Source organism: Microcaecilia unicolor, chromosome 2 (assembly GCF_901765095.1).
Source record: "Microcaecilia unicolor chromosome 2, aMicUni1.1, whole genome shotgun sequence".
NCBI classification, from domain to species: Eukaryota; Metazoa; Chordata; class Amphibia; order Gymnophiona; family Siphonopidae; genus Microcaecilia; species Microcaecilia unicolor.
In genome coordinates this window covers 455,936,667-455,950,690 of record NC_044032.1, presented here as the reverse complement: position 1 = coordinate 455,950,690, position 14,024 = coordinate 455,936,667, and the positions used below count along the sequence as shown (strand labels likewise).

Here is a 14,024-nt window from a genome sequence, read left to right as displayed (position 1 = left end):
ATTTTTTTCTCCTATACTAGTATAATATTTTCAATGATGTCTGTTTATATGCGCCATGGCTGGTGTAAGGGGTATGGCTATCATAGGGGTGGAGTCATATGTGGTGACCCCGCCCATAATGAGTACCGGCACTTTGCGATAAATAATTCGATTTTGGGTTGCTGTTTGGGCACTCGGTTTCTGAAAGGTTCGCCATCACAGCTTTAGGCACTCAACAAATGGTGTCATTAAAATTTTATCACCAGCAGTTGAAAGACACAACTTCAGACCTAGGCTATACACATTTGGCCTCCTGATGGTCACAAGATCTTAGCTGTGAGGTGACACCTGACTTGTGCAAAAATTATATAAAACACCTGTATTCACAATGTTTGTCAATTCTACAGAGAGAAAAGTTATATAAATTTCTATTAAGAGTGTATGTCTCCCCTCATCAGGCATTTAGTGCAAGGCTATCAAGGAGTGGGTCCCGTAATAAATGTGTGTGTGTGTGGGGGGGGGGGGGGGGGGGGGAGTTGGCTACTCTGGGGCACATGTTTTGGTCTTGTCCTATAGTTCAGGGCTTTTGGAAAGGACTGCTAAAGGCGGTGGATGCATTATGGAGCTGAATGCTAGTGTATGATCCATTGCTTCTTTTTTGTAGCTATACTTACACATCTAACCCACCTCAGGGCTTCAAGGGCTTTATACAGATGGCTACATTTTTTGGGATCAATGTCATCCTGGGTTCTTGGATATCTGACACAGGATCCTCCTTGAAGATTTGGAGATCGCAATTACTACATCAGATGAGGCTGGATAGGTGTGGAGTGGTGAGACTAGACAGTGTACCGGGTTCTCGATTTCGAGACATGTGGGAGCCGCTATGGCTCACCTTGCTTTACAGAGGGAGAAGTTATATTTTGAACCTTTAATTGTGTCAGGGTGGGGAATGGGGGGAGTTGGGGGAAAGGGTGTTAAGAGAAAGTTCCTCATGTTATACCTGGTTTTTGACTAGACTCTAAATGTTATATGACTTGGATGTTCTACCTGCATAACTGTATAAACACTTGAGTCTATTTCTGCTGTTTAATAAAAATGATTTACTCCTACAGCTTATAATGTGGGCTGAAGCAGATGTAACTGTGTCAATCAATTAAACATATAGTCCCCTTCTAACTGTGACTTCCTCATAAACTTTGAAAATTCAATCGTCTCATTCTTCAAACCCTCAGTAACAAATAAATACAAGAGCAAACCTAAATGTTTATAAATGGAGGGGAAAGCCTCAAGGGACTGCTCCTGTAAAGTGTGGCACTATGGAAGTACAAAGGAGAACACCTATCTCATCATAGGCACAAAACGAGACGATTGAATTTTCAAACTTTATGAAGAAGTCACAGTTAGAAGGGGACTATATTTTTAATAAAAATGATTTAAACATAAATTTTATTGTTGACCTGACATGGCTGTGTTTCAGCAAGTGCCTGCATCAGGGGTCCTTGTTTTTCAACGTGAATAAACAAAACGTGATCACAAACCTTAGCCTGTCATATAATCAGTCAATCCAACAAAATACTATTACACCATTCAAAACGGCATTGAGATAAAGAACATCTTAACAAACTCACTCCTTCATGTTCTGCTAAAGAAAAGTAAAAATAGTAACATAGTAAATGATGGCAGATAAAGACATGAATAGTCCACCCAGTCTGCCCAACAGTCGCCTCCATTATCAATTCAAGATTTAAATCAACAATGAACGTGATATTACAAACTTGATCCTGGTCTTTCTTTAGTGTTTCTGGGACATAGACCATAGAAGTCTGCCCGGTTCTGTCCTTATGTTCCAACTACTGGAGTTATCATCAAAGCCCACTCAGCCTATCCAAATTCGTCTCGTCATTTGTGGGACAAAAACCGTAAAAGTCTGCCTGCACTGTCCTCATGTTCCAAACAACTGCAGTTTCTGTTGAAGCTCTCTCTAGCCCATATTTCAGATTTTTGCCATGGCTGTATGCCTTCAGTACTTTCACTGTGAAGAACACGGGTGGGCCATGGGAAGAATCTGAAGTAACTGCTATGTCCAGCCAAGCTGAAGTTTTATAATCAGACTCAAGGCAGTCATGCTATTTGCAGAAAAAGCAAAATATGTGAGACTACACTACAACCGACTGTGTTTACAAATACATATTGTCAGCAGGCCACCACCTTCAGGCCTTCCTGAAGGTATGAACTCAGCTAACCCTGGAAGGGCCCTTCCCTGGACACAGCACTCCCAGAAGCAGACTCCAAAAATATGCTTAAAACCGCTTTATTCCATCAGCAAGGCCAAGACATTTCCTCTTCCAGACACAGTCCTTGGTTACAGCACATACCCCCTTGTTCCTTCCCCCTACCGGCCACAGTTTATGGATACAGTTTAAATCATTCACTACTTCCCCAGCATGGCCTGATTCCTGGACACAGTTTTAAATCACTCACTATTTCACCAGCATGGCAGTGTTCTGAACACAGTGCAAGTCACTCACTGCTTCCCCAGCATGGCATGACTTCTGGACACCGTTTAAATTACTCACTGCTTCCTAGCATGGCATGACTTCTGGACACAGTTTAAATCACTCACTGCTTCCCTAGCAAGGCATGACTTCTGGACACAGTTTAAATCACTCACTGCTTCCCTAGCAAGGCATGACTTCTGGACACAGTTTAAATCACTCACTGCTTCCCTAGCAAGGCATGACTTCTGGACACAGTTCAAACCATTCACTGCCTCCCCAGCATGGCATGACTTCTGGACATAGTTCAAATCACTCACTGCTTCCCCAGCATGACCAGGTTCCTGGACACAGTTCAAGTCACTACCTGTTTCTACAGCCGGGTCTGACATCTGGCCACAGCTGAAATCATTCACTGCTTTACCGCACGGCACCTCTCTCCCCCTTGAGTGGAACAGCTGCTTAAGTTTCCCTCCAACTTTCCCCAGCCTTGAACGTTTGTTATGAAGCCTTTCAACTTCTTCCCTTGTACCTGAGCTAGAGCAGCAATCTCCATGGGCTCTCTTCCCCAATCATCTTGGGCTTGGATCTCCTCTCCGACCTCTTTCTCCCCTCCCATTCCATGGGCTCCTCTCCCTTTATGGTCTCCAGTTTAATAGAATTATTTAACCAATTACTAAACTTTGGTATGCATGCTACTCAAAGTGTAACATTAGAGGCAGTACGTTCGCCAAAGAGAAACTAGAGACAATACTGTTCAACAAATATTTCATCCTAAAAAATGCAGCAATGCAAGTTTACAAAGACATTTTATACATGACTAGTCTACAAGTTAAAAGCAGAAAAATTAAAACCAGAATGTAACCAGAAAATAAACCTGGTCTAGTAAATTATCAAAATAATATGCTAGTTTTAGGCAATGTATATATTTAACTAACTTTTGCTTAGTCCAAAGGGCCTAGAATGGGGTAGGGGAAATCACCTAAGAACACAGATGGCTAGAAGGATAAAAGATGTTCAATTTCTCTATTGCACACCCCTCACTATGCTAGATTTTATTTTATGCACATTTATTTCCTACTACAACAAACTTTCTCTCAAGATGAAGTCAGTTTACAGGAAAGAAGTAAGATACTTTAACCAGGCCACCTGGAAATAAGGAAGGATGATATATTAGGTTTTAAAGCTCTCACGTGGCTTGTATTTTCCCAGACAGAAAGGGGAAGACCCTTAACCAAAACACTTATCTTGATGCCATCAATATAATATACTACTAATTTGCACTTGAAGTTCCTTTGCATATGTTTTCTACATTCACATAGAATAGACGTCCCACAGTCTCCAGGTGACACTAATTTTTGTTAGTGCTGCCCTTACTCAACTTTTGTGGATCGCAGAACACTTTGAGGTGTATTTTCAAGGCACTTAGACTTATGAAGTTACGTGGAGGGGCATAATCGAAAGGGACGCCCCTGTTTCGATTTGGACATCCTTGCAAAACGTCCCCATCCAGGGGCGGGGAAACCCGTATTTTCGAAACAAGATGGACATCCATCTTTTGATTTGATAATACGGTCAGGGATGCCCAAATCCTGAAATTTGGTCATCCTTAGAGATGGTTGTCCCTAGACTTAGTCATTTCTGATTTTCAGCGATAATGGAAACCAAGGATGTCCATCTCAGAAACGACCAAATGCAAGCCATTTGGTCGTGGGAGGAGCCAGCATTTATAATGCACTGGTCCCCCTGACATGTCAGAACACCAACCGGGCACCCTATGGGGCACTACAGTGGACTTCATAAAATGCTCCCAGGTACATAGCTCCCTTACCTTGTGTGCTGAACCCCCCAAAACCCACTACCCACAACTGTACACCACTACAATAGCCCTTACGGGTGAAGGGGGGCACCTAGATGTGGGTACAGTGGATTTCTGGTGGGTTTTAGAGGGCTCACATTTACCACCACAAGTGTAACAGGTGGGGGAGATGGGCCTGGGTCCGCCTGCCTGAAGTTCACTGCACCCACTAGAACTGCTCCAGGGACCTTCATGCTGCTGTGATGGACTTGAGTATGACATTTGAGGCTGGCATAGAGGCTGGCACAAAATATTTTTAAAGATGTTTTTTGAGAGTGGGAGGGGGTTAGTGACCACTAGGACAGTAAAGGGAGGTCAGCCCCAATTCTCTCTGGTGGTCATCTGGTCAGTTTGTGCCTTGGTCGTAAGAAAAACAGGACCAGGTAAAATCGTCCAAGTGCTCGTCAGGGACGCCCTATTTTTTTCCATTATGGGTCGAGGATGTCCATGTGTTAGGCACGCACAAGTCCCGCCTTCGCTACGCCACTGATACGCCCCCTTGAAATTTGGCCGTCCCTGCGACGGAAAGCAGTTGGTGATGTCCAAAATCGGCTTTTGATTATACCGATTTGGACGACCCTGGGAGAAGGACGTCCATCTTACAATTTATGTCGAAAGATGGGTGTCCTTCTCTTTCGAAAATGAGCCCAATAGTAACCTATGGAACTTTGTAAGTCTAAGCGCTTTGAAAATGAGCCTCTTTATCTACTTTATTAGACTTGATAGCTTGCCTCACCAAAAAGCCTGAGGTGTGTTACAATAATATATGAAAACAGAACTTGAAGCCTTCTCATAAAACCATTTGTACAGTTCCTTTTTAAATGTTAAATAATATCTCTTATAGCACAAGTCCAATTGCAATGAGTGCCACAACTAGGGTCCCACCACCACAAAAGCTTGTGAACTAGCAGAATGCAATCTCACATTACCAAGCAGTGAGACCAGAGTCTGCTGCAATGAAAAACACCTTCTAGAAGACTCGTACATATGGAGCAAATTTTGCAAGTACAGTGCAAAACAACAAAAAAACACAAAGAAGCTTACAATGGATCCAATACCCCACTAGCAAACAGTGAAGATCTGCCAAAACTTATTAGAGGTCCTTTTCTTCATTAAAAGACAAGCCATTGTATTCTGTACCAACTGTAGTCTCCATAGTTGTAAAACAAGTAACTCACCTTGAGCATGGGTTTGGAAAGGTGAATAAAGCCAAATTACAAAAAAAAAAAAAAAGATTTTCAAAGTTCTAGGCAGTGGGTTTGCCAGGACTCCAGTGGGCCACAGAAAGATAGTTTAAGGCAGTTAAGTGTTTTTTTGCATACAGTTCTGTGTCTCTCACAGTAAGTCAGAGCTTGGTATATATAAAGAGATTAAAGTCTTAAGTTTCGAAAGTTTCATTTGAGACTTCTCAGGGGGGCAGTGTCCTATCATGGACTGATAACTGGATAAAGGACAGGAAACAGAGTAGGACTGAATGGTCAGTTGTCCAAATGAAAAAAGGTCAATAGTAGGGTGCCTCAAGGATCTGTCCTAGGACTTCTGTGTTTAAAAAAAAAAGTTAAGGGAAAAAAGGCAGCAGAAGAACACCACACAAGAAATCATATGGATACTAAGCCAGAAACCACACAAGTAAATTAAAGGACACAACTGTTATTAAGCAGTAGTTAAATAGCACATTTAAACAGCCAAAGTTCTATGCCACAGTCCATAGATCTCCCATATTTTAATAATTAGGGCAGTTTAGTAAAAGAGGCCCTTTAGTGTACTTAAATGTAACTCACCTTCAACTACTACTGAAAAAAATAAGAGTTATATCCAAATAAATAAAATATAATTTTTTTCTAAGGCATCTCTACCCTTTGGTAATGCAAGAAAATCATCACAGGAGCCTGTTCCCTAAAATAAAAGATAGAAAGTCATGCAGCAAAGACACAATGAGAGATAGTCTTCTTATTTATCTTCTACTACTATTACTAATTATTTCTTTAAGTGGTGAGTCCTGCCGTGGGACTAATATACATAATTGGTTGGTAAAGATGACTTGATTATTAGTTATTAATCTAGTTTCTACCTGAACCTCTAACCAGAAATCCTAAACTAGCCCAGAAGTCTAATAAACACAAGGGCCCTTTTACTAAAGGATTGCTGCATGGCACACCGTGGCTACCAGTGGTAGTTTTGCCCTCAGTGCACGGCATTTCCGATGCTGCTGGAACTTTTTCAAAAATTATCAGCACAGGGTGTTACCACTGGGTTAGCATGGGAGCCTTACTGCCTTCCTCAATGGGTGGCGGTAGGTGCTCCCTCTGAAATGGCTGCACGACAAGTGCGAACTTACCGCACAGCCATTTCTACCCACACCTCCACATTTCCTCCTGCACAGAGAACTGATAGTGGTAAACTTAGAAAAATACGGAGTTTACTTCACTAATAGTAAAGGCTAGATTGTACAACAGAACTAAACTCAAAATGATTTGACAGTTAAAACAATTTCTTACAACTGCAAACTTAGAGGCCCCTTTTACTAAGCTGTGGTAAGTACTAGCGCTTATTACCACAGCTTAGAAGGCCTTAATTGCGGGATGCGCTAAGGCATCCTGTGATAAAATCTCAATGTGTATGGGAAAACCAAGTGCTAAAAAATATTTCTGAATTTTTCTTGGATGAGGCATATCTGGGGGTGGACAGTGGGTGTAATAGCACGCATTAGTTAGCGCAGCTAAATTACCGTGTACTGATTAGCACGGGATTAGCGAGTGAGCCCTTATCACATGCAAAAAAGGTCCATGCAGTGATCACTATTTGACTGGATTACTGCAACTTTTTATATCAAAAAATAATATAGAGAGGTTGTAGCTAATACAAAATACAGCGGTTTGATTGATCACTGGTAAAAAGAAATTTGATCACGTAACTCCTACTCTTTAGAAGGTTACATTGGCTTCTGGTTGCATCTTGAATTTCATTTAAAATGTTACGTTTTGTCTACAAGTCTTTCCATATGGGAGTTTCTGTGCAAACTGGAGAAGCATGTTCCTTTGAAAGCTTTGTGCTCATCCCAGCAACTCTTATTGAAGTTGCCATCACTGATTGCTACTAAGCTAACTTCCACTAGGAACAAGGTATTTTTTGTTGTGCTGGCCCTGTTTTATGGAATTGCCTGCCAATTGAACAGCGTGCTATTTCCAATTACTTTAAAGCCTTGAAGACCTGGCTTTTTCAACATAGTTTTGGAATACATTTTAATTTGAATTTATATTGGCTCTGTTTTGTGCAATACTCTACAGACTGAATTGCACATATTATTTTCAATTATTTCAGTTTTTGTAAGCCTTGAAGACCTGGCTCGTTTAATCAATGGTGTGGAATAAATTAGTATGACATAAAATAGAATTTTATTTCTAGGGATTAATTTGATTACCTTATTTTATTCCGTATTTTTATTAAGATTTGTATCAATTTTATTTTTAGCTTTGTATGGAGCTTTTACTTTGTATGGAGTCAATAATTCATTGTAAGTACATTATGTATTTTTTTCTTTGTTCTGTAAAGAGCTTTAATAGTCCCATGATAAGTGGTACATAAAGTAATCAAATTAATAATTATAAAACTTATCCAGATTGCAGCTGAACACTGCTGCTATTTGAATAATTTTTGTGGCCTGAACCTTTACTATCCAGAAAATATTAGGCCATTTAGACATGTTTACAGCTTGATACTACCCTTACAGTACCAAAACTCCACAGCTAGATGGACCTAATTTTTGAATCAGCTGTGCTGATATGCATGCGCTGCATTCAATGGCAATTGATGACACGTAGTGTGAGGATTTTAGGATTTCAAATGCTGTATATGTTTTCTTGCCCACAGTATGCTTGTATGAAGTTTTTATGAATAAATGTTTTTTACAGACGTTCAAATATTTGAAAGGTATTAATCCGCAAACGAACCTTTCCCGGAGATGGGAAGGCGGTAGAACTAGAGGACATGAAATGAGGTTGAACGGGGGCAGACTCAAGAAAAATGTCAGGAAGTACTTTTTCACGGAGAGAGTGGTGGATGCTTGGAATGCCCTCCTGCGGGAGGTGGTGGAGATGGAAACAGTAACGGAATTCAAAAATGTGTGGGATAAACATAAAGGAATCCTGTTCAGAAGGAATGGATCCTCAGAAGCTTAGCGGATATTGGGTTGCAAAGCGGTGGGGGGGGGGGGGGGGGGGGGGCAGGTGGTTGGGAGGCGGGGCTACTGTTGGGCAGACTTCTACAGTCTGTGCCGTGAAAATGGCAGATGCTAATCAAGGTCAGGTATACACAAAAAGTAGCACATATGAGTTATCTTGTTGGGCAGACTGGATGGACCGTGCAGGTCTTTCTCTGCCGTCATCTACTATGCGGTACATCATAATGCATCATAGTACCATACACAGTAAAATAGTAGATGACGGCAGAGAAAGACCTGTACGGTTCATCCAGTCTGCCCAACTCATAGCATAAGGTATGACTTAAGAAGTCTGCCTGGCATTGTCCTTGTTCAAAAACTTCTAAGGTTATTACTGAAGTCCCACCACTCCAGCCCATCCAAATCCATCCAGCCACGATCAGGGCACAGACCATAGAAGTCTGCCTTTATGTTTAACCTACACATTTTTGAATTCTGTCATTGTTTTCATCTTCACCACAACCCGCAGGAGAGCATTCCAGATATCTACCACCCTCTCCGTGAAAAGTATTCTTGGCAATATTCCTGAGTCGTCATCCCCTGCAACCTCAATTCACATTATCTAGTTCTACCGCCTTTCCATCTCTGGAAAACGTTTGTTTGTAGATTAATACCTTACAAATATTTGAAATATCAAATATTTCAAATATCACCCCTGTTTCTCCTTTCCTCCACGGTATACATGTTTAGGTCATCAAGTCTCCCCTCGTATGTCTTGCAATGCAAACCATACCATTTTTGTTGCTTTTCTATGAACCGCTTCAAGTTTTTTTTTACATCCTTAGCAAGATACGGCCTACAAAACTGAACATACTACACAAACCCCTGACGCAGGCATTTTGGCAAAACATGGGCTCTATCAGGTCCTTAATAAAGATACATCTCTACACCAACCCAGTTCTGAAGGCCCTCTGTGCCTTTTCCATTTGTTGGACCTAAAATGTTCACCACCTTTGAATATTGGTGAACATCAGCCCTAGTGTTTTTCAACAAGAACAATAAAAGCATTGTAAAATAACTTCCACAAAGGTAAATAAAAGTGCAAGTCAAAACGTTTATCTAAAATGGAAGACTTGCTAACTACTCTAGGAGAGAATTATATATTTATCTATTTTTTTTCTTTAACACTTTCAGCTGTTTGCCATCACATTTTGCTTTCAGATACAATCTAAATGAATTATACTAAAATCTATCTGACCAGAGCAGTAAATTCTTTGGCCAAAGTTCAAACAAAGTCACTGTATCTGATGCAGTGCTCTAAGGAGGGTAATTATTAACCTGCATTATTTGCCCCTTAATGTGTATTTCAGGGCTCTAACACAGTGATAATTAAGTCACCCTGCATTACATATTAATGAGATGCAAAACATGCAACTACATGTAAAACTGTCCATTAATAATGCAGCTTATGGCAGGCACCAAGGGTAGGTCAATGCATCTGGGCCATCTCTTGAAGATGCCAGCACCAGTCACTAAAAGCAGTAGCTGAAGCACTTTTCTCTCAGGAGGGAAGACTCTCTTGGGCTTCCTCCCCCAATCAAGCACCCATCTTGTGCTGGCCCAAGCAGATCCCTCCAAACATAATGGTCCCCCCCTAATTGGCCAACCCCAACCACTTGCAATTTCCCTTCCCCTGAACTGCACCCACAACCTCAAGGGGCAATAATCCCTGTCCAAGCCCAATGGGACTACCTTTGTGGAAATCACTGGTGCTAGCAAGCCCTAATGGCTTACATGGAAGCCATTTTTGAAGAAGGTGCCAGTGGGGGCAGGAACAGCTGGGGATCACTCCTGCCTACACCACTAGAAACCAATTTCCACTAAGGTAGGCCCAGGGGAGCATAGGGGAGGAGTTACTGCCCCAGGTGTTTGCAGTTGGAGAAGGGGAAAATTGAGGTTTGGGGGGGAAGGAGTCGGCCACTAGGGATATTATGGGAAGGGAAATCTGGTTGGGCCTACAAAAGGGAGAGGTGCTTGATTGGTGGAGAGGGTGTCAAAGAGCTGCTTTTTGCCTTGGAAGGGAGGGGGTGCTCTGGCCACCACTTTTACTGATAGGTGTTGGCTCCCTTAAGAGAAGGCCCGGAAGCATCGGGCCACAGCTTGGGGGTCCTATGCTCCCAGGAGGAATAATAGTTTTGCCTGGGAGATGGCGTGGAAGCAGCATTATTCTTTTTTCATGGGAGTCAGCAACCTGCAGTACTAAGATATCACAAATTGGGTAACTCCTGTTATAAATCATAGTGTGGTAAAAGCTCACCCTTTTCCATACCTTGAAAACTTATACCCTAAATGATAAACCATTAACATTGTTTGGTAAAGATGAAAGCAAGTTAATTATATCAAATATTAAACTGAAATTTATAGTAGCATCTAACCTGTATCAAATCTAGAAGCACACCTTTCATCAAAAGGCAACTTAGAAATAATTTTAAACCTACTACAATGACCGTTATCACTTCAGTGAACTTTTTAAAACTGTGTTGAATGAGCGTTTAGGTGCTAATACAGGGGTTCCCTACTTTTCAAGTCAAGGATCACACAAGGCATTTCAAACCATGGAGAGGACCAGATAGAGATGAGGGTCTCCCTTGGGGAAGATTTCGCTAGAAAGTAGGAAGAGGAGCAATGTCTGACCTTCTTGGTGATTTCAAATGCTAAAGAAGAGGAGTAGCAGGGGGCATGGTTCCCATGGATGTCAGATAACACTGGGTCCTTTTACTAAGCTGTGGTAAAAGGGGGCCTGCGCTAGCCTCAGCACGTTTTTGATACACACTGAGACCCCCTTTTACCTCAGCGGGTAAAAGCTGTCTTTTTTTTTTGCTGGAAAAGAAATGGCCATGCGGTAAGTGAACCACTTGCTGTGGGGCCATTTCAGGCGAAGCACTTACTGCCACCCGCTGAGGTGGCGGTAAGGGCTCCTGCGCTAACCTGGAGGTGATCGGGCAGCGATTATCACCGGGTAAGAACCGGCGCTACCACCCGTGCTGGGGTGGGAACTACTGCTGGGCTCCTGCAGTAGCCCAGTGGTAGTTCCAGATTGGTGCACAGCAACAACCCTTTAGTAAAAGGGCCTGTATATCTGCTACCTTGGGGTGGAGGAGGGGAGTAGTAGGTGGCAGATGACAGGGTACATGTGCAGTACACTCTTCCATCATTCTCATAAGTACATAAGCAAATAAGCACTGCCATATTGGCACAGATCAAGGGTCCATCAAGTCCTGTATCCTGTTTCCAACAGTGGCCAGTCCAAGTCATAAGTACCTGCAAGATCCCCAAAGAGTAAAAAACAGATCTTATGCTGCTTATTCCAGGAGTAAGTAGTGGATTTTCCCTAGCCTCTTTAGCCTTTCCTCCTAGGGAAGTCATCCCATCCCCTTTGTCATTTCTTTACCTTTTCTAATTCCCCCCCCCCCCCCCCCCATTTCCCTTCTATTATTTCCTCATTTTTAAAGTCCCTTCCTCCTTTCATTCCACTCTTTTGCGCCTTATCCTTCCCTTATCTCCCCTCTGTCTCCTCTTAACATTCTTCTTCACCTCCACCCTCTTCCCCCAGTCCTGTAGTCTTTGAGCATGACAAACCTGCACCTGATGCTGCATCACTCGGAGTGGGAAGCTCCAATGCATAAACACCTTGGTCTTGCAGTTTTGGAGCAAAATGCACTGTATACACATGATGCCTCCCCCCTCCCCCCTCCCCCCTCCCCCCTCCCAGAGTCTTGTAGCCCTAGGAGCCAAAAGCACCTGCACATGCTCCAGGTGTTGAAGCCCCAGAGCAAGGAGACAAACACATTCTGAGCCTGGAATCAGTAACATTCCTCTGCCAGCATTAATAGTACCCAGCCAACAATAGGCACAGGCTAGGGTCAGCTATGATTATAGAGATCAAAGGCAGTTGTGTGGATTAATCATTGGCAGGTTTAGCCATCCTGAGCTTCAGAGACACTGGATATTTCTGGCCTTGTCACTTTCTGCCTTATTCCAGAGGCTGATGCTAATTTCCCTTCAGGCAGAGGGTAGAGGAGGATATGAGAGGTGGAAAAGCTCAGCAGTGAAGGCCAGAGAGGAAAGGACCACAGAAAATGAGTCCGCTCACAGTCTGCTGGGTGAAATCCCCTGAGCTGCAGGAGGGAGGGAGAGAGAGGAAGATGCAAGATGAAATAATGGGCAAGAAAAAAAAGTGCTTTGGAGGCTAGATCTGATCTGGGGACAAGAAAGCATGAAGGATCAGAAAACTTACTCCAAAGGCTTCATCTGGCCCATGAGTCTTGGTTTAGGAACCTCAGGGCTAATACATCATTGAGTATTTGCATTTAGTGACATTGTACTTGACAGATTTTAATTCTAGGATCTGCACAGAGTGTTTTTCCTGGGCATAACATTTCATGGCATAACAACTGTTTCACTTGAGAAACATAAGTAGTTGAAACACCGTGTCCACAGCTTACTTCTTTCAATCAAAGAGCGTGCCCATATTATTATTTTTGGACCAGCACATCTTGTTTTCATTTGCAGCAAAACCCACTTGTGAATGACATTCATACTGTTTCAGGTCCTTTATTTGTACAGACCTAAGTGGCTTGAAGGGAAGATGATAAAAAGGTAAATGAAGGCAGGGGAAGGAATGGAGTGGAGGGGGAGGGGATCACAATGATTTGGTGCCTTACGTTCACATTCTTTCACATCCAGGTTGAACTGCTGTAATGCCCCCAATGTAATCTGCTTGACCTCTGCTTCCAGTAGCAGCTGCATCAGTGATGTAGATAAGTGTTTACAGGCAGACATGCAAGCTGTCTGAGCCACTTTCCCCTAAAAAACATAAGAGTGTGATAAGTTGCACATTGTAGTGGAACATCACCTGATCATCTAAGCATCTGTGTACAAGAGCATTTATATAAAATGCAGTAGGAATCCTTTTTTACTTTAATTCTTCAGTTATGGATAATGACGATGATTGCTGCTGCTGATCCTAAAGCTCAACTCTATATTTATTCAAATTTTACAGAATGCTTTATTGTCAGTATTCAATGCACATTACAAGTAAAATATAAAGCAAAGAACGTAATGAACAAACTATGCTAACAAAAATGCTGAAATAATCTTTATTTAAAAAAAACCCACCAACCGTAGCATTATAAATAGTAGGCATGCGTACTGGAACAAAATTATACAAAATATAATACATAATATCAATGGTCATAAGCTAAGAGTATCAACAGATATATGATTGTTAAACAATAAGCATGAATCTGTACAATAAGCACTTGTAACAACTATTTACTCCTGTCCCCTCTTTCCTATCCAGGTATATGAGCTAGGTATATGAGGTATATTGTGCTAGGAATCAGTTATAACTCACATACTGAAAATTCTACTATGAACAACAGGTAAAAGGGTGTTCTATAAAAGGGTTCCCAGATATCCTGGATTCCAAGACATCCCATTATTAACAACTGTATCATAAGAGACCACC

General features: G+C 42.0%; 1 protein-coding gene across 5 annotated transcripts in view; it reads right to left on the bottom strand.

Annotated features, from left to right (window-relative positions):
• The window catches only part of EXOC6B (exocyst complex component 6B), a 1,013,473-nt gene that overhangs the window by 283,722 nt on the left and 715,727 nt on the right, over nt 1-14,024 (bottom strand). For all 5 annotated transcript variants that reach the window (XM_030190960.1, XM_030190961.1, XM_030190962.1 and 2 more), the window contains one exon: nt 13,219-13,360. In XM_030190960.1, the coding sequence (XP_030046820.1) occupies nt 13,219-13,360 (142 nt within the window). The remainder of the gene's footprint in view (nt 1-13,218; nt 13,361-14,024) is intronic.